Source organism: Nothobranchius furzeri, chromosome 2 (assembly GCF_043380555.1).
Source record: "Nothobranchius furzeri strain GRZ-AD chromosome 2, NfurGRZ-RIMD1, whole genome shotgun sequence".
Taxonomy (NCBI): Eukaryota; Metazoa; Chordata; class Actinopteri; order Cyprinodontiformes; family Nothobranchiidae; genus Nothobranchius; species Nothobranchius furzeri.
In genome coordinates this window covers 87,246,258-87,268,274 of record NC_091742.1, presented here as the reverse complement: position 1 = coordinate 87,268,274, position 22,017 = coordinate 87,246,258, and the positions used below count along the sequence as shown (strand labels likewise).

The 22,017-nt window shown below is 41.2% G+C and overlaps 1 protein-coding gene across 1 annotated transcript; it reads right to left on the bottom strand.

Annotated features, from left to right (window-relative positions):
* On the bottom strand, window positions 1–17,673 carry LOC139061516 (zinc finger protein 883-like). The gene is made up of 3 exons (XM_015946046.3): window positions 17,369–17,673; window positions 14,920–15,282; window positions 1–5,614 (listed from the first exon to the last, which is right to left on the bottom strand). Exons 1-3 carry the CDS (start codon window positions 17,538–17,540, stop codon window positions 4,209–4,211), a joined length of 1,941 nt encoding a protein of 646 aa, XP_015801532.3. The 5' UTR covers window positions 17,541–17,673; the 3' UTR covers window positions 1–4,208.
* Between the last annotated feature and the right edge of the window lie 4,344 nt (window positions 17,674–22,017).

Sequence of the window (22,017 nt, the reverse complement as noted above, 5' to 3'; positions counted from 1 at the left end):
TTGCAAAAGAATTTGTTGTTTATTTATAAAGGTAATCAGATGCAAGTTGTCATGTCTAGAATACCCTTGTGGAGACCCCCAGCAGATCCAGACTGTCAGAAGTCGGGCAGACCTTGACCCCAAGGTATCCGAAGCCTGTAGATTAGCTCCGATATGACCCGTCCGGTCTTGAGATGTCTCCAGGTCACAACAGGAAGCTGGAATGCTTGTCAGCGTCCAAGGTGGATGTTTGGCTCTTAAAAGAGCCGTTTGGCTGTGTCAGCTTGTAGTGCGCAAAGAGGCTTTTGACTGTATGTCAAAAGAGATGTCTCAAAACTGCTCGTTACCAAATTGGCCAGTTCGAGAGTCAGCTAGAAACTGAAATTATCAGGAATTCTTGTTTTAGTAAACCACAATGTTATGAGTTTTGGTCAAGTTTGGCAAATCAGAATTTGACACGTTTGAGTCTTTACCAACATCCCTCAGAAAGCCATGCCTTCTTCAGATACAAAGATGTTTTAACACTTTGTGAATGAGAATCTTTATAACTCTTATCTGAGGAGAATAATAACCTTAATGAGTAATGTAATGTGTATGAGTGTAAACAATGATTCACTTGTTAAATCAAACACATACTGATTTGTGAAATAAATGGGTCATTGTAAGAACAATATTCATTCATTGATTTATGCACAGGTTATTCTAACATTTTATTTAAACATCTTGTTCACACAAACACACAAGGGTTTTTCCTGGCTCAAATTGAGGCTCAGGTGGCACCATCCTGACCATGCATACTCTGTGCATTCAACTGCCTCACTTTTGTAAAGGCAAAATATTTTTCGTTACGTGTTCTAGTCTAAGCTTCTGTTGATTAATAGAATATTCCATTTGATGTTTCAAGTGAAACAAAACTGGTTTGCTGCTAAAAAATATGAAATAAAACAACAAAATTATCAGGCTGAAATAAGACTTATTATAAAAGGCTCAATAATATGCATTAGATTGGTGTTTAGTTCCCTTTTTCCATCTGATATTTGTACTTAAAAATATTTTTTAATATTTGACCTATATTTCAGTAACATTTTAGGTTTGTATTAATAACAATCATCTTAGTCAAAATAACACATAAATATATCCAGTAAAATATAATGCATTTCATTAACATGCATTTGTATTGGAAATGGTAATAACATTTAATTTCTGCTGCTAACAATGTAACGGTGACATGTCTATTATGTAGGGGTTGGCAATAATCCAGTTTAAATTATGTTCAAAGATAGACGCGTTTGTGAATTATATACTACCAAGGCTTGCCGTACTTCCTGCTCCTTGTGTGGAGCAGACTTGCAGCAGTCTTGCAGCAGTAATGTGACTCGTATCTGCAGCGGTTCTGATCCATAGCGCTGCAGGATGCAGAATAATGCAGGATGGTGGGGACTTTTCATCCGCTTGTAGAGTTTAGTCTTTCTTATCTTAGGTGTGTTCTTGCTGTGTTGTGGTTCTAATTCCATGCTGTCGGGGTTTTTTTTAAACACAGAAAGTTTCGTTACCTGTTTTCCCGCGCTACGTTTCGTCTGCGGCTGCAGACTTCCTCAGGCTGACGCTGATGGTGGAGTCACTTCCTTCTCCGTTTATCCGCAAGCAGCAGAGGATGTTGCTTTCTGCTGCCCGCTCTCCCCTCTCCGACGATGCAGTCCCATGCGTGGTCCAATGTGTAAACTCCATCGTCCCTGTTCATGGTCCCACATCCACGTCTCCTTATCTTGATTGCTTCTTTAATCCATCGTTTGCATTTTTGTTGTTCGGTGTTTATGATCCGTGTGTTGTCCCAGTCCATTATATGGTTTTCTCTTATGCAGTGATCTGTTACAGCTGACTTCTTTATTGTACTTTTTGCTTCTTCTTTTGCTGCTCTTGTGTTTTCGATTTGCCTTTCTCACACTCCTTTCTATGTTCCATTGTTCGTGTGTTGAGTTGGCGTCCGGTTTCTCCTATGTATGTTTTATTGCAAACTTTGGGACAACACAAGGATAATAAACACCGAACAACAAAAATACAAAAGATGGATTAAAAAAGCAATCGAGATAAGGAGACGTGGATGTGGGATCATGAACAGGGACGATGGAGTTTACACGATGGACCGTGAATGGGACTGCATCGTCGGAGAGGGGAGAGCGGGCAGCAGAGGGCGACAACGTCCTCTGCTGCCCGCGGATAAACGGTAGGGCTGTAGCGAAGCCTCGACGAAGTCGATGACTCGATTCTAAAAATTTGTCGACGTCAGATCCGGAAGTCGACGCACCGCGCCCACTTGTTGCATCCCCAGGAGTTTGTAAATAGAGGAGGAATCTGCCTGTTTTTCCTCTAGTTCGCCCTCTTCTCCGCCTTCACTAACATCTCCGCCAAATACCGAAGACCCGGAACAACGTCCGTCCACTACTAGATTATTTTCCTGTTTTGCCCCTTCGTCTCCCGGCAACGGGCAACAACTTCCGGGGTCAGATGCGCTGCTTCGTGTCTATCGCAGATGTAGAAAATCACCGGGAGCGCTTCTCCCTTCATTAAGGAGCTTCTTTCAGACATGAGGAGAGCTGTTTTGGTGGTAGCAGTCTCTCCTCCGTGCTGGTCTGTTTGCTGCTGGGTGTTTTTGGTTTATTTAAACTTGGTAACTTGAACTTAATGTTGGTAAAGCTACTGTTAGCATCTTAGCTAACAGCTTCTTGCGTTGGGATAAGCTGTTACGTTTTGGTTTAGAGTTCATCTTTTTTGTGGTGCAGATCTCCCTTTTATTACATTTAGAGTGTTGTGGGTTTTTGGTTTAGTGTAAAATATCACCTGAGTTTGGTTTAACCCGTAAGACCACTCGCCTCACGCACATAAGTGACCAAAACAAAGCAGCATGGAGACACTCCATCTTCTACCACCTCTCAGGCAGCAGCCTGCACTCCCAAGTTCTACACGTCACCAGAACATAACCAACCGCAACACAATAAAAGCAGTGTCATACAAAATGGAAGGCCTGTAGTGTTTATTCTCTTACAGTAAGAATTTATCCATTTTTTTGAGGAATTTATTTGAGATTTTCTGGTTTTTGTTAATTGTGCACTAGAAAAATAATCAATAGATTAATTTTCTAAATAGTCATTAGAATAGTCGACTATTCGATAAAATAATCGTCAGAATAATCGTTTTAAAAATAATCATTTACCCCCAGCCCTAATAAACGGAGAAGGAATAGACGACACCATCAACGTCAGCCTGAGGAAGTCTGCAGCCAAAGACAAAACGTAGCGCGGGAAAACAGGTAACGAAACTGTTTCTGTGTTTTAAAGAAAAGAACGACAGCATGAAATTAGTCTTAGTTTTACGATTATCCTATATTTTTCTGTGCGCCACTTGATCGTGAGACTGCTACCCATTAACTTTAGCATTAGCCAATCTGCGTGTAGCTGCACTTTTGATCCCAAACTTTGGACCGGTTCTGCCTTTGTACCTTTGCTCGTTCCTTTATTTTCCTCCACGGCATCCAGATTACCACACTGTGTGCCAGTAAAAAGCATTTTTCTTACACGTAACTTACTTTTGTTCAATAAAGTTCTGGGGAAAATAGTAATTCAAAGATGTTGTACCAGTGCTACGTCTAAAAATAGACAGACACGCACAGACAGTTTTTTTGTCGCACTGTACAGCTCTGCTGTGATAGGGAAGAGCCTGGGGGAAATCAGGACGTCAATAGCACCAACCATAGATATGTAGCAACTAGCGAGAAAAGCCATTTTTGAACTCCTTTTTCTGCAGCGGTTTTAGCGCTTTTCAGTGCACCGCTGCTGATACAGTGCCCCTGTAGAGGTGCAATGCTGCAACTGCAGTTAAAATAACATCCATATAGCTGGGGGCAGAGTGACATCAGGCTGGGGCGGCAAAAAATTAGCTGGAGGCGGCCGCCACGCAAATTTGAACGGAGGAAAAACCCTGATCAGACACACACACACATACACACATTTATATATATATTTAAAGGTCGTGAAAACACAGATAGTATTTCATGGTTGTTAAAATATACAAACTTTAGTTTCCTATCACTACATGGCAACCCACATAAACTGAAACTGCAGTAACCAAATCTGACCACAGGATGTCACTGTTATTCAATACTTACACAGTTTACCTTTAAATAAAACGTTTGGCTGAATCTCGCTCTATGGCTCAAACCTAGAAAAGGTATCTCACTTGTGTTGAGTTTTCATGTGATGAGTCAAGTTACCACTCTGAGAGAAAGATTTCCCACAGGTTTCACATTTAAATGGTTTCTCACCTGTGTGAATTCTCATGTGTGGTATCAAGTCAAACCTCTGTGAGAAATATTTATAACAAATTTCACATCTATATGGTTTCTCACCTGTGTGAGTTCTCATGTGTGTTGTCAAGTGGCCACTGTCAGTAAAACTTTTACCACAAGTTTTACACGGATATGGTTTCTCACCTGTGTGAGTTCTAATGTGTTTAGTCAAGGTACTATTCAGTGAGAAACATTTCCCACAAGTTCCACATTTAAATGGTTTCTCACCTGTGTGAGTTCTCATGTGTGCTGTCAAGGCAGTATTCAGTGAGAAACATTTCCCACAGGTTTCACATGTAAATGGTTTCTCACCTGTGTGAGTTCTCATGTGTTCTGTCAAGGAACTATTCCGTGAGAAACATTTATAACAAGTTTCACATCTAAATGGTTTCTCACCTGTGTGTGTTCTCATGTGTGTTGTCAAGTCACCACTCTGTGAGAAATATTTATAACAAGTTCCACATCTATATGGTTTCTCACCTGTGTGAGTTCTCATGTGTCTTGTCAAATGACTACTGTGAGTAAAACATTTACCACAAGTTTTACACGGATATGGTTTCTCGCCTTTGTGAGTTCTAATGTGTTTAGTCAAGGTACTATTCAGTGAGAAGCATTTCCCACAAGTTCCACATTTAAATGGTTTCTCACCTGTGTGAGTTCTCATGTGTGTTGTCAAGGTATTATTCAGTGAGAAACATTTATAACAAGTTTCACATCTAAATGGTTTCTCACCTGTGTGAGTTCTAATGTGATTAATCAAGGAACTATTCCGTGAGAAACATTTACCACAAGTACCACATCTAAATGGTTTCTCACCTGTGTGAGTTCTTATTTGATGACGTAAAGAACAGATTTTAAATGATCTCGTACCTATGTGAACTCTCTTGGGTTTCTTTAGTTTCTGACTGTCTACACTGTCTCTGTGATCTTTGGTTTGCTGCTGTCTTTTATTTTGTAACAGTTCTTCATTGCTGTTTGGTTCTGAGTTTTTATTCCTGCATCCATCATGATCTCGGTGCCCAGCTTCAGTAGAACTCTGACTCAAGGGTTGGTTCCTGTTTGGTTCACAGCAGTCTGCTTCTTCAGGAGAAGTCACCATGAAGGTAACATTTTCCTGCTTCAGAATGAACTGCCCTTCATGCTGATGGATACAGAGTTCCTGCTGTTCCTCTTTGATCAGTGGAGGTTCTGGTTCCTTCTGATCCAAACTGGAGGTTTTCTCCTGGTTAGAGAGCTGCTGGTCAGTCAGAACCTCCTTTTCCCAGACATGATGCTGTGGCAGTTCTGGACAGGCTAAAAGACAAAAGAAATGTTGATTAATATAAAGGTTTGGGCCATCAATTGACAAAACAATGAATCATGATCAGTAGCATGAGTTTCACAGTTACAGTGGGGCAAAACAGTATTTAGTCAGCCACCGATTGTGCAAGTTCTCCCACTTAAAATGATGACAGAGGTCAGTAATTTTCATCATAGGTACACTTCAACTGTGAGAGACAGAATGTGAAAAAAAATCCATGAATTCATATGGCAGGATTTTTAAAGAATTTATTTGTAAATCAGGGTGGAAAATAAGTATTTGGTCACTTCAAACAAGGAAAATCTCTGGCTCTCACAGACCTGTAACGTCTTCTTTAAGAAGCTTTTCTGTCCTCCACTCGTTACCTGTATTAATGGCACCTGTTTGAACTCATTATCTGTATAAAATACACCTGTCCACAGCCTCAAACAGTCAGACTCCAAACTCCACTATGGCCAAGACCAAAGAGCTTTCGAAGGACACCAGGAAAAGAATTGTAGACCTGCACCAGACTGGGAAGAGTGAATCTACAATAGGCAAGCAGCTTGGTGTGAAAAAATCAACTGTGGGAGCAATTATCAGAAAATGGAAGACATACAAGACCACTGATAATCTCCCTCGATCTGGGGCTCCATGCAAGATCTCATCCCGTGGGGTCAAAATGATGATGAGAACGGTGAGCAAGAATCCCAGAACCACACGGGGGAACCTGGTGAATGACCTGCAGAGAGCTGGGACCACAGTAACAAAGGTCACCATCAGTAACACACTACAACGGCAGGGAATCAAATCCTGCAGTGCCAGACGTGTTCTTCTGCTGAAGCCAGTGCATGTCCAGGCCCGTCTGAAGTTTGCCAGAGAGCACATGGATGATACAGCAGAGGATTGGGAGAATGTCATGTGGTCATATGAAACCAAAGTAGAACTTTTTGGTATAAACTCAACTCGTCGTGTTTGTAGGAAGAAGAATACTGAGTTGCATCCCAAGAACACCATACCTATTGTGAAGCATGGGGGTGGGAACATCATGCTTTGGGGCTGTTTTTCTGCTAAGGGGACAGGACGACTGATCCGTGTTAAGGACAGAATGAATGGGGCCATGTATCGTGAGATTCTGAGCCAAAACCTCCTTCCATCAGTGAGTGCTTTGAAGACGAAACGTGGCTGGGTCTTCCAACACGACAATGATCCCAAACACACCGCCCGGGCAACAAAGGAGTGGCTCCGTAAGAAGCATTTGAAAGTCCTGGAGTGGCTTAGCCAGTCTCCAGACCTCAACCCCATAGAAAATCTGTGGAGGGAGTTGAAAGTCCGTGTTGCTCGGTGACAGCCCCAAAACATCACTGCTCTCGAGAAGATCTGCATGGAGGAATGGGCCAAAATACCAGCTACTGTGTGTGCAAACCTGGTAAAGACCTATAGTAATCGTTTGACCTCTGTTTTGCCAACAAAGGTTATGTTACAAAGTATTGAGTTGAATTTTTGTTATTGACCAAATACATATTTTCCACCCAGATTTACAAATAAATTCTTTAAAAATCCTGCCATGTGAATTCATGGATATTTTTTTCACATTCTGTCTCTCACAGTTGAAGTGTACCTATGATGTAAATTACTGACCTCTGTCATCATTTTAAGTGGGAGAACTTGCACAATCGGTGGCTGACTAAATACTTTTTTGCCCCACTGTAACTCACAATTAACCACATTTTTCATGTTTCTAATGCTTTTAAGCTACAGGAGCAGACAATTGTATCTCCTTTATGAAACTGTGGAATCCTGTTGTGATCACCGGACCAAATATGTGAGAGAAAATTATGTCCTAAAAGGGGCATTATTTAATTGCATATTTGTGTTTTGTCAACACTTAACTTCTCAGTGGCCTAGTGGTATGTAGTGATGGGAACTCTGGCTATTTTACAGCTGGTTTTCAAAGGACACAACTCAGAGTAACTCAGATTATTGCAGCTCAGCCGGACCACATTCTCCAAGATCACAGGTAGGTATCTTCCCTCTACTTTTTCCCAATTTTAGTCTCTGCTCCGTTGACGTTCCTAGCAAGGCTGAGTTGGGACATTATCACAGCAGTGGCCGCTGATTGGCTAGGGGGTAGAGTCACTGGTTGCTCCGGAGTTTTCTGCCTGCTGCTTCACTGCCTGCAGCCATTTCCTTTAGAGTCTGACAAAAAGCCATAAAACTCAGCAGAATGCCCAACAACACTACCATTTTTGTGCCGAGTTGTGTTTCTGTGGAGCATACAGTTTACCCATACACCGTTTACTGATCACCTCATGCTATTTTTGTCACGCCGTGATTTAAGCTAAGATAATAAAAGCTAGGGATTTAAATATTACTACTTTAGATTATCTAACACATCTTTGTGCAGATTAACAAAAATATAAACATCTCAAATGTAGCATTAAGGATTGGCAACATACGTACTATATGATCAACAAGATGTGATAATTCCATATAAATATGAAATATCATCTGATTGTTCTTTGAATGTTTAATCAGAAGACTTCAGTTTATTTTACTTATTCAGGGACCATAAACACACCATGTTAATTCAGACAGAGTCAAGTATATAGTTTATAAAAAGGAATTTATTTCTATTTTCCTAAACTAATGATTATAACAAGGTATGAAAAGGGTTGGGCATAGTTTAATTTTGAACGATTCCAATTCCTTGTTTCGATTCCGGTTCCTATAGATTCCCGATTCCGATTCTTTCAAGACATTACATATTTTCAGGGCTGCAACAAACGATTATTTTCATAATCGATTAATCTGTCGATTATTTTTTCGATTAATCGGTTTGTTATTGTTTAGCTATTTAACCTATACAAGTGATGCATGCATTTCAGTTAAGAAAAAAAAACATAAGAGAATTGTGCAGTTGACTGCAATCTATTTTATTGCACATGAACATAGTCAGCAGTGTAAAATGAGCTAAACAGTGCAGAATATCAGTCCAGAATAATTTTTTAGCATTAGATGGAAGCCTGCTCCTTCCACCATGGATAGTGGCCTCATGTCTTTTACCAGCATGTTTAGAATAGAGTTTGTAAGTGGTATGCATTGCTGGGGGGTGAGTGTCTTATTCCCCAGGTAGTTGTCCATCGTTGCTTGTTTTTTTCTGCATAAGAAACACAAATTGACTGAAATAAGTACACATATAAAATAAAGCAGCACACACACTACAACACTAAATCAATATTATATTATTTGAACTAATTAACAATATACAGTGATCATTTATTTTGAGGGTTACGTTCTACAAAATAGCCCGCAACAGGAGATATTCAGAAAAAAAGTCAATTTTTTTTTTACTATTAAAAAGCTCTAAGTAAGAAGCTTGTGAGGTTTTTACTTTGAGTCGGGAATGTTTAATAGTAAAAAAAAAATTTACTTTCTGAATTTCTCCTGTATTTAAAAATTGAAAGCGTACAACTATGCCGCGTTATATTCACCTGGACACAGCTCGTCTGTATATTTTTCTCCACGGAGTTGTCCTTTTTTGAATGAGGAACATAGTTATGGGTTTGTGCCGTTTTTCTCTTAACAAGAACATTCTTATAAACAGACGTGCTAAATTTGGCAAGCGCATGATACACAACACGGAGGAGATTCACGATTGCATTTAGTCAATCAGAAGTAGAACACCGTAGACTGACGCGGCAAAAAAAAAAAAAAAAAAAACATGTTTAACATCCACTATAATGAACTCGACTAACACCAAGTCCCAAATTTGATCTGCGTGTAGTATATTTAGTTTGTTTATTTTGTGTTACTTACCGGGCTGGCTCTTCCTCTGCTGCATCAGCCCCCACATGTTTTCGTCTCAAATGTTCACTTAGGGACGTCGTGCTTCCGTGCCATGCTAGATGGTTTTTGCATATTTTGCAGGTCACTCGTCTTTTCATGGCATCTAGAGTGAAGTGCTCCCATACTCGTGAGGTTTTTGTCCGGGGTTTCTCTTATTTTGTCGCTTCTAATTTTCTTCCGTATTTCTTCGTGTTCCGCCATCTCTCAAAGCAAGATGCGCGTCAGTAACGTGTTACGTCACGAAAACCGAGGGCACTTATTGGCTCGTTTCTTCTTCTATGGCTCCACTGGTAGATCAGTGGCTCATTACTGCCACACACTGGCGGCAAATTTAACAGATTGTAACCGATGTCAGATTGTGGTAAAAATAGACTTTATGCGGTAAAATGTGATTATTAAACAACTAATCGATGACTAAAAAAGTTGTTAACTACTTTAATAATCGATTATAATTGGCTCGTTTCTTCTTCTATGGCTCCACTGGTAGATCAGTGGCTCATTACTGCCACACACTGGCGGCAAATTTAACAGATTGTAACCGATGTCAGATTGTGGTAAAAATAGACTTTATGCTGTAAAATGTGATTATTAAACAACTAATCGATGACTAAAAAAGTTGTTAACTACTTTAATAATCGATTATAATCGATTAAATCGATTAATTGTTTCAGCTCTACATATTTTACATGAGCCAGCTAACCACAGGTCCTATTTTATGAAATAATCTTAACTTCAATATGAATTTTAATTCTATGAACAATAACATCACCTTCATTTAGACCAAAACATGTTTTGGAGAAAAAAAAGAAAAAGACTTGCAGCTCAACCAGTGTGTTTGTTTCTGACCACAACCAAAGTCTGGAAGAAGCCTCTGGGATGAGAGGCTAAATGTCTCCAACATATCCAGAAACGTCCAGCTGTTTTCAGCTAAAACTCTCAGGATGATCATGTCCAGGATGACTGAGAACTACACCTCCATGCTGCAGCAGCATTCAATCAGAACAGAAAGTGAAACTTACATGCAGCTGCTGTTAGTAACAATGTAACAGATTATAAACATTAAAACTCTCAACAGAAACTGTTCCGAAATAAATTTAAAATTTCACAACTTTGAGTGTGATTTATTATTATTTTTATAATTATTTATTGTTGCAGAAGTTGGTGTGGTCCACCACTGCGAAGCAGCTCTAGCATGATGACTTTAATTATTCTACAGGTTATTGTTCAGCCTTCTGATGCTCACGCTCACACACACACACACAAGTGTTGGTGAGCGGCTGCGTCTGACTACTGACGCTCCGCGTGTTTTTATTTCCGCAGCGAGACAAACTCACCTCACATCTTCCAGAGTTTGTTCTTTAAAGCTTCTATTAAATCCACCGTGTTGACGTATTTTAACAAGTTTCCTCTACAGGAATTAAAGTTTACATTACGGAGTGAAAGTCCGGCAGACAAGTTTTGTTTATTTCTGGCTGCTGCGCGCCGGGTGGGGGGACTTGGTGCTGCACACAGACAGCTGATGTGATCAGCTCTGAAAAGCGATGATCACAATTTCCAGATCACGTTTATTTTTCACAGAGATCGGCCGCGGATTCCTCTTCCGTCTGCATTCTAGGAATCGAAAACAAATACTTTGAACGATTCCGGGAAAAACTAACAGTTGGAACCAGTTTCAATCGATGCCCAACTCTAATCCTGATAAGCCTACCCAGTCTCTCTAGTAGCAGGTGATGGTCAACAGTGTCAAAGGCTGCAGTCAGGTCCAGCAGGACCAGAACAGAATCCTGCATCACTGTGAGTCAGAAGGTCATTAGAGACCCTAAGAAGAGCAGTTTCAGTAGAATGAGCTCTACGAAAACCTGACTGGAAGCTATCATGGATGTTATGTTCATCAAGAGCAGCTGTGAGTTGTTTAGCCACAACCTTTTCCAAGATCTTGGAGATGAACGGAAGTTTAGAGATGGGTCTGAAGCTGCTATGGAGGGAAGGTAGGGATGCACCGATCAGGTTTTTTGCTGCCGATCACCGATACCGATATTAAAGAATGCTGATCACAGATACCGATCACGTGGATTGGCCAGAAATTTTCTACAACATTATAATGAGTGCTACAAACTACATAATCTGGGAATAAAGGAAATGTAACCTAATCTAAAATGGTCTGTATTAGGGTTGTCACGGTGTGAAAATTTAACCTCACGGTTATTGTGACCAAAATTACCACGGTTGTCTGTATTATCGCGATATTTTTTTTAAACGTGCTACATTTTCACACAATTAAATAAACCCTGTATGTCAGGAAATATTGTACTCAGTTTGTGTCTAAATTTTGCCTAAAATGTGTTATTTTGTATTTGTGTTATTTGTTTACATTTTTCCCTTCAGTCTTTAAAATACCAATATTTGCCCATAACTTCTTATTTATTGTCAGTTTGATGTCATCATTTTAAAAATATTAGATCAGATGATACTCAGTACTCAAGTAGCCTTCTAATCAGATACTTTTTTACCCTTACTTGAGTAATAAACCCTATATCAGGAAAATATTGTCCTCGGTTTGTGTCCTTCCAGTGAGCTTTGCAGATTTGGGAAAATGTCATCAGGCAGTAATCATTGTTAAATTCATAATTATTCTCGGAGAGAGACCAACTCTTATCTGCCCCTGGGAGCCCCGTAATGCATAGCGTCATTTCAACATGGCGGTGTCCGTGACACGGTTTATATGCAGGTAGCGGCGCTGCGGCTGCTTTATATAGCGACTCGTTGCATTCTCCCTCAACCCAAATCCTCGGATCACGCATTTTAGCTAAAACGCTAACGTTAGCTTGCCTTGCATTGACTGTAGAGTTGTGGGTGATGGTCACGCAGATGTGTCATGAGATTTGAAGCGTTGCTGCCTTTCACAGACACTTTTTCTGCACGTGCTGCAAACAGGATAGCCGTCTTCTATCAACTGTCCCTCGGCATTCTTCACATATCCAAAACATGCCCGTACTTCCCACTTTGTGTTCTTTGAGGGATAAAAAATGTCCTCCTGAGCGTTGCCGTCTCCTCCTTTGGCCATTATTTCAGCTTTAGCTTCAAGAAAGTTTTGGTTGTAAACATCAAAGCGCGCATGTGCCGCCAGCAACTTCAGCAGATGATACGGTGGCTGGTAAGGGTCACCGCGCCTACACCGCAGCCACGGTAATCCACCGAGATAATGTAGTTTTTTTTTTAAAACAAGACGGTTATTATTATTGTCGACTTCTTTTTACCGGGGTTTACCGCTACACTGGTTACCGTGACAACCCTACCTGATCGGTCTGCTTTGATCTATTTTGAAAACTCCGATCAAAACCGATAGGGGCGCTATCGGCCGATTGGGATCAAATGCCGATCCATCGGTGCATCCCTAAGGGAAGGGTCAAGATTTGTTTATTAAGAAGCGGGTGGATTACAGCATTCTTAAATTAAGCAGGGACCTGACCAGAGACGCATTAATTATAGAGAGCACGCTGGGACCGATGGACTGAAAAGCACTTTTAAACAAAGATGAGGGTAAGATGTTGAGGGGGCATGCAGAGGTCTTCATAGAGTTAACTAGTTTGGTTAACTCAGGCAAAGAAACAGGAGCAAAGCTATCTAGGATGACAGATCGGACTGGAGTCGGGAGAGGCAAAGATAAGGCTGAGGGAGAGATGCTAGGTCTAATCTTGTTGACTTTGTCCACAAAGAAAGACGGAAAGTGGATGATAAAAAAAATCACTAAACTTCTGAAGGAAAGAGCTGTTTGGACCAGGTGAACGATAGACCACAGCACAGTAGAACGAGTCCTTGCGCCCGACTTTAATCAGCTGCAGTTCAAAGGAAGCAAAGCCACCAGAGGTTGTAGAGCTACATAGAAGATGGTCTCTGAAAACAACAGCTAGGCCTCCACCACGACCAGAACCCCGGGCTGGCTAAGAAATGAATAACCACTTGGGCAGGGTTAAATCTGACCAGAATAATCACATGTTTGTTTGCCAAACTTCGGATCAGAAAATCTAGGTTTTTAGAGAGAATTAGATGATTGAGCAGAAAGGACTTATTGTTAACAGAGCAGGTATTTAATTGAGCCATGCTGAGTGAGGTGGAGGAATCAGAAACTACAGAAACACCTGGAGTTAGTGGACGTAAATTAGCAGGATTAGATCTGAGGTGTGTATAAAAACCACTTATGGAGGGAACAGGAGGAGAAACCACTGAAGAATGAGGATAAACAGACATTAGAAAACAAACTGCGAACGCATCGCGACCTGGCGGGAATGCGAAAGTGGCGCTCTGGTCGCCAAAGGACAAGAAGATAAAAGATCATGCCAATGTTTACCAGGTAGACCACGCTTTAAGAAAAGTCTTATTCTCACCTGGATTCCTGCCTGGTTACCCCTATTCCTATGATGTTTTTCTGGGATTGGATTAACATCGCTGGAATGGTTTGGGTAGAAATCAGCGTTTGGCTCCGGGCAAACGGAAGGACAAAAGAGTCTGGCTATCATAGGAGATGGTAGCCAGGACACTACCGAGGAGGAGCGCAGACAGGAGCAAGGCGGAAAAGAGGTTGGTGAAGAAGTTTGAAAACGTGGCCTGTGATAGCGGCTAAGCCAAGCACAGGCGCCATCCTGTTACTGACCCGGATGCTAGACTGGATCTTTTTTTTCCTACCGTGCATGCTGGTGGTGGTGGTGTAATGGTGTGGGGGATGTTTTCGTGGCACACTTTAGGCCCCTTAGTTCCAATTGGGCATTGTTTAAATGCCACGGGCTACCTGAGTATTTTTTCTGACCATGTCCATCCCTTCATGACCCCCATGTCCCCATCCTCTGATGGCTACTTCCAGCAGGATAATGCCCCATGTCATAAAGCTCCAACCATTTCAAATTGGTTTCTTGAACATGACAATGAGTTCATTGTACTACAATGGCCCCACAATCACCAGATCTCAAACCGATAGTACATCTTTGGGATGTGGTGGAACGGGAGTTTCGTGCTCTGGATGTGCATCCCACAAAATCTCCATCCACTGGAAAATGCTATCCTAATATTTCTAAAGAATGCTTTCAGCGCCTTGTTGAATCAATGCCACGTAGAATTAAGGTAGTTCTGAAGGTGAAAGGAGGTCAAACATCATATTAGTATGGTGTATTAGTATGAGAACTCGTATTAGTATGGTGTTCCTAATAATACTTTAGGTGAGTGTATGTGTATAGCATGAAGCTATACAGCATGAAGCGGGTGCGGGCGGGAGTGTAACACACACGTTGCGGTTGCGGGCGGTAATGGTCAGAAATTCAGCGGGAGCGGGCAGGAGCAGGATGAAGAAAACAGTCCCGCGCAGGGCTCTAACATGGGCCGATAAGGGGTCTATAAGCCTAAAAAGTGTTGTTTTTAAAAGTCCATTATTGTGATGTCACAGTAAGGAAAATGAGCATAGACCCCCCGCTCTCCTCACCTGTTGACCCTGGAGGAACAGCAGCTCTGATCTCAGCCTCAGGAAACAGTGAATAAAGGAGCTGGTGTCTGTCTGGTTCTGGTTCATCGTGGTCTCTTTCCTCATCAGCAGGAGTCACAAGGGAGGTAGCCGTCTCCTGCTTCAGTACAAACTGCTCTTCATCCTGACTGATGCTGAGCTCCTCTTGTTCTAGAATCTGTAAAGGTTCTGGCTCATCCTGCTCCACTTTCATCTGTGGAGGTTCTGGTTCCTCCTGTAAAGGTTCTGGTTGTTCCTGGTCCAAACTGGAGGTCCTCTCCTGGTTCCAGAGCTGCTGGTCAGTCAGAACCTCCTCATCTCTCCTGACATAATGCAGCGGGAGTTCTGGACAGACAAACAGGCCAGACTAAGTAACAATAATAGAACAGAATAGACTTTATTGATCCAAGGGTAGGGGTGCTTGTTACAGCACTTGAGAGAATAATTAGAAGAAAAATATTAACAAAGATACATGTATATACACATGGGCAGTAGCCTGGAATTGTAACCTTCGACCACTAAAAACCACGAATAAAAAGAAAAAACTTGGGTTCTAACACGATGCAGCATACTGCACTAGACACAAACTATGTAAATCTGGTATTAAATGAGTAATGAACACATACTGAATATGTTGCACCAGTTGCATTGGTGTTATTGTGTACAGGGTATACCAGTTAGAGCCCTGCACGGGCCTAAAATCTGAGCCCGTGTCCGGCCTGGCCTGAAGAGGCGGAGCCCCAGCCCGACCCTAGAGCTGCCACGATTAGTCCACTCGTCATGATGCAACCCCTAATAGGTTACTGATATCTTTACGCACAGCAGAAGGTGAGAGACTATGCGCTCATGGTGGGCTTCAGCAGGTTAAAAATAAACTGCGTGGAGAAAGCCGGAGCTGGCATCAAACCAGGAGGCCAGACATGTCCACTTTTCACCTATATTACATCATTTATATGGACTCAGCGTACCGGGGGTTCTTTTGAGTGGAGAGCACCGAGAGCAGCAGAGCGCTGATCGTTGGTGCGCTCCTGGCAGCTGCATTCTACGCACGGTACATTCTCAAAGTGGCGCAACCAAAAAAACTATAATTAACACACGATCGTCCTCTGGTACTCTGTCTTTTAATCGTGCCTGACGCACTCGCTCATCATGTGCTGCGCTGATTTCACCTCACTGACGCAGCATCGAAACGCGCGCTCCGCTTTGCGGTCAGGAGATCCCTTTGATCTGCTCAAAAGTAACTCGTGAGGTGAAAAAGTACGAAGCCAGGCAGCAGTTTTTCAAGAGAGTTTAGAGGAGATGCTGGAAGATGAGAAAGACAGGACAGGTAAATAGTTAAATAAAAACAAGAAAACAAAGAAAAATGTTTGAAAAGTTAAATGTAAGTAGATTTATCTCCACTATACGTTTTTACCTGTGTAAAGTTATACACATGTAATATTTATACATTTGATACAATTCAGATCACCTTCAAAACTCAGAAACACCCAGGGCCGTTTCGAGGCATTTTGGGTGCCAAGGCCAAACAGAACACCCCCCTGTCACTGGGCTCCCCCACAAGCCTCTGTGTAATTGTGACAAACATTCTTTTTCATTGATCCCATCGACGAATCTCACAGCTGAATCAACGCATTCTTAATAATCTGAAGCCTTAACAACGCTGTAGTAAAACACAAGGTACAATCATTTCTTATTAATATAACGTTGTTGCAGCACTGAAGCAGCAGAAAATTGACATTTTGCAATTAATATGTAAAACATTTACATATTAATTGTTTTAGAGCCGTTCTGTTGGCAGAATCTGATATTAATTTTAGCTGTAAGCTAGGTGTGCTGACAGAACGCCAGGAAATGGGTCCCAACGTGGTTTGGGTGGCGCTGTCATGTCACAGTGATAATGAAAGGCGGGATAAAAATCTTCACCTTTTTCTGTACTTCATTTTGTTCCACTGGAATTTCATGTTGTGCCATATTTAGGAACAGCAGAATGCAAGGTTGTATGCAATCTGCTATTATTGTAGAATAATCTAGAACAGGCTTGAACAGTGTGGGTGTTGTAGTTTTTGAGCAACAGCTGTTCCCGTGTTGGACAGATGCTGAAAAAACGCATAAATCAGGCTTTGTTGAAGTTTCACAAATCCCAAACAAGGTTGTATGCAATCAGCTATTATTGAAGAATAATCTACGACACGTTTGAAGAGTGTGGGTGTTGTAATTTTTGACCTAGAGCAGATTAAAGATGGTCAGAGTAGACAAAAATTGGGTGTAATGGCCCTTTAGCAGTTTCCCCGAATCGTTAGCTGGAATCGGAAGGTAACTTCAGCCTCGTTCAGTTGTGTCAAAGAGCTTCAGAGCAGCAGACGGACCCAAGCAGACTGTCCTGAGATTGTGTCCTCAGTAAAACCACACGAGTCCCGCTGCTGTTTCATACCTATTCTGTGTACGTTGATCTGTGGTTTCCAGCTGATCTCCAGCAGTCTGCGCTGACGATCGATCTCTTCCTCGTAGCGGACGATGGTTTGTTCAAACTCGGAGAATATTTCTGCAGCAGCAGCAGTTAGCCGCTCTCTGATAAACTCTCTCAGAGACTGAGATGAAGACATTGTTGCTGCAGAGCCTCAGAGGTTCACCTCACACACCGAACAATAAGCTAACGCCGCTAGCAGCTTTGGTTCGCGTCGGACGTCCAAGGAAGGTCCCGCCTTTCTCGCTTCTGATTGGCTAGAGCCTAAGTCTCCTCCCTATCCGGTCGGGTCATGGGTCCCCGGAAAAACTAAAAAAAGAATGCAAGTCAGTGGAGCTAAAATAGCTGTTTTCTAATCCGCTTTGCGTTACGGTCTGGATTGCACATATGTTGTACTCCAATTTAAATGAAAAGTAATGATGGGTGTTTCTACCAAGCCAGTCACGTACTTTGAGATTTATCAGCTTGTAAATGTTCGTAATTAGCATGACTACAAACTGTTTTAAAAAATTACTTTATTAGAATAATACATGACAATGGGTACTTGTGCAACCTGCACAAGGAACATTACAAACAGGCCAGAGGGTCTTAAAGCATATTGCGATGTGTAAAAAAGAGGACAAGAATAAAATTAAACTCATTATACCATGCTCAGATCCTTCAGAAGTTGAAATGTTCTTATAGCCTTTGTGCTCTTCACATGTTGAATTGTTTCGTAATACAGTTTCCAGTCCACAAAAAATATTTTAAAGCAAGGTTGTGAATTAGACCATTTGCATTTGTGGATATGAAATTTTCCAAGGATGACAAACAGTTGAATAACATACATTTTTGGACAAACTACGAAAATCACAATATAACTGTAACCGGATTACAGGATACAATAAGATAATTAAAAGAAAACATAAACAAATGGGCCAATAATTAGGTTCGGGGAGAATTGGAGGTTGTTTAAGAATGACTGGAGTCACGGGTATAGCATGAAACGGTTTATATACTAAATTTTAATAATAATGGGAAATATAACACATAAAGATAACACACAAAACAGATGAAAACAATCGACAATAGTAAAATGCTCGGTATGAGATTTGATCATATGAGTCACAAGTCAGCCGGCGTCAAGTCAAATCCCCACGCTTGGGGTGAAAGTCAGAGTCCGGTGGTGCGATTTTTTCCTACCGCACCGTTGAGATTGTTCACAGAAGAGAGCAGTCTGCTCTTCAGTTACTTGAGATGTCCTGGTTCGTTCAGTGGTTAAGGCTCGCCATCTCCCTCGTCAGGAAGAAATCCAGTTCTCGTTCCAAGTGAGTGATCATAGGAGTCGGGATCAAACCCAAGGAAAAAAAAAACCCAGCCTGTAAACAACAGGACTGTTAGCGAGTTGGCATCGACCCTTCTCGTCACATCACAGCATAAAGTCTTACAGACTTAAACAAATGCTTCACTCTATTGGCATAGCCAATCATGTTTGGGTTCACAGTTCAACTAACATAACATCAATTTGATTGTCTATTAAAATAATTCTCAGTAGCTCTGGAAATATAATTACATATGACAACAATTGTTCAGCTCAATAGGCTCAGTTAGATTCTATTACTCTACACTATTCAACAAGAAATACATTCATGACAACAAGGATACATTTAGTTGTGTTTCTATACAGCATTGTGACACCTTGTATATCTGTAACACAATAAATAAATAAATAAATAAATAAATAAATAAATAAATAAATAAATAAAATGTTCTATAACAAAATTCAACAAAATATAAATTCTGGTCCTTTGGTCCACCTTTGTAAAATAATTCCTCCCTAATCAGTTAGCTTTTATTTATTTTTATTTATCTATTTTTTTTATTATTAAATGTTTGGTTAAGGGACGCATTGCTAATTCTATGGCGTTAGCTATAACGCCCCTGAGGACCTTGTACATCTAGGCCGTACCACCATTAACTGGCGGTTTGAGCCGTTAACTCCTGGGAATCCCATATGCCCTACCGCCGTTAACTGGCGGTTTGAGCCGTTAACTCCTATATGCCCTACCACCGTTAACTGGTAGTTTGAGATGTTAACTCCTGGGATCTAACGTCTAGCAGCCCACTGCTGTCACCTCGGTTGCTGTAATTAGCTTTTTGAATTTAATAATTTACTGAATTTAATCTCATTCACTCACCAACGCGCTCCAACGGTTCCCTCCTACAGAGGATTGGTTCACTCTGTCGTCTCCACACAAATCTATAAGAATGGAATTAATTTGATAAGCTATTTAAGTTTCCTTTTTTTTTTTTAAGTTGCATCGTTAGCTTTTTCTCTTCTTTTTTCTTTACTCACCGCGTTGGTTCCAAGTTCCTAGCTCTTATTAGAAGGAGTCAAGTCCGCCTCTCCCTCTATCTATGCGGCACCCAAATCAGGGTTCTTCACGGCCTCGACCGTTGTTTTTTTTTCTCTCTCTCTCTCTCTCTCTAACCGTTCAGTCTTTGCTTTCTGTATCTGCGTGCTGCACAGCCGTTTGTCTCTCCTCTCGCTCAGCTGCGTCGCACGGTTTTATTTCGCGGAGGCGGGACTTATTTCTCTCAGCCAATGAAATTTCAGATTCCCACCTGGACCAATAGTATACAGCTTTCCTCTTCTGTTTCTGTTAGGGATGTTCAAGATTCTTGTTTTAACCGATGTTTAATATTAAACTCGTTATTTTAGTTATTCACCCTTCCAATAATTCATTATGAAATTATCTATTAGTTAATTAGATATCTATTAATTAGTATTGTTAATTTCCTTAATTTATATTTTATATTTTATCTAAATTGAGGATGGATCATATTAGTAAGCCAATTAGTTAATACCTCATTAAGGTTCTAGCTTCTGGGTTACATCCTCCCCCATTAAATATCATGCACGTCCCTGTGCATTGTTTCTACGGGGTACACAACTTCTTGAGTAAGAGAGTCAATAAAAGCTTTATTAAGTCCTTGGAAAAGGGACCTAACTACGGTCACTAGTGGATTGCCCAATTGAGAGTAAGTTAGTCTTTGAGGAGGCTGACTACTTCGTTCAGATCTCCTGACATACATCTCTGGTTGCACAGTATCATGCTCATCCGTTTCGGTTTGATTCTCAACTGAGACAGGACGAAGTGAGCTCTCTGTTTCCGACAGAGCTGATGAGCTATTCTCTAAGACTTTGGTCTTTTCAGATGTATGTGTCTGATCGTGTATGATGGGTTCAAAACTTACATCACGTTGCTGCGACTTTAGGACACCATCCAATTGAGGTAGGTTTGTGTTAGTTTCATCCCCCGTTTCTACGTCAGGTAAGTATAATTCGTTTTTTTTCGTTTTTTCAGGTAAGTATGTTGCTGCTTCTTTCACTCTTTCAGGTAAGAATGTCGCAGTTTCACTCATTCTGTCAGGTAAGAATGTTTCGGTGTTGATGCCTTTGTCAAGTAAGGACAATTCAGCATTTTCATTACCAGCTAAGGTTGGTTCCTTGCGATCCCCTGTGTGTAAGGATAGTGTGTTTTGTTGTTGAATATTATTTACCGGTCCTGAATCTGCTATGAGTTCCCTATTTGGCAAGGTGACCTCTATTTGATAGGATGGTCGGTTTAGCACTTGTGGAAGATCAGAGTAATAAAACTCATCTACCTCTTCGTCAAGTGGCTCATCTGGGTCAGGTTCTAAGGCTGAACTCTGTCTTGTATGAGGTCTGCTAGGTTTCGTAACGCGTTCTGTTTCATTTTCTAATGAAGAGAGAAAACCACAAGGCAGTAAAAGATCTCTGTGGAGTGTTCTGTTGGGTCCTTCTCCGTTCTCTGGTTTTACAGTGTATACTGGCAAGTTTTCCATCTGTTTGAGAACTATATACACTGTTTGCTCCCATTTGTCTGCTAATTTATGCTTTTCTCTTAAGCGAAGATTTCGGACTAAAACACGATCTCCCACACCTAGTGTGGACTCACGAATGTTTCTGTCGAACCGTTCTTTGTTCTTCCTCGCTGTTTTTTGAGAGTTTTTTATGACAATGTCATAACTCTGTTCCAGATGACTCTTCAGTTCTTTAACATACTGAGAATGAGTTATAGAGGGCTTGTTCAAATGCGGTAACCCAAAGGCAATATCTATAGGCAACCGAGGCTGCCTACCGAACATTAGCTCGTAGGGAGAGTATCCCGTCACGTCATTTTTTGTACAATTGTACGAGTGAGTAAGTGGTTTTACAAAATCGCGCCAGTGATGTTTCTCAGTGGCTTGTAAAGTTCCCAACAAGCTGAGTAATGTACGATTGTACCGTTCAACGGGGTTGCCACGAGGGTGATAAGGGCTCGTTCTGACTTTACGGATACCAAGTAAAGAACAAAGTTCCTTGATTGTACGTGATTCGAAATCCCGTCCCTGATCACTATGAAGACGCTCAGGAAACCCGTAGTGGACTAAAAAATGTTCCCACAGGTTCTTCGCGACGGTGGTGGCTTTCTGATCTTTGGTTGGGATGGACACTGCATACTTTGTAAAATGGTCTGTAATCACTAAGACATCTTTAGTGTTCTTACTGTCTGGTTCTATGGAGAGAAAATCCATGCAAACTAACTCCATAGGTCTGGTGGTGGTAATAC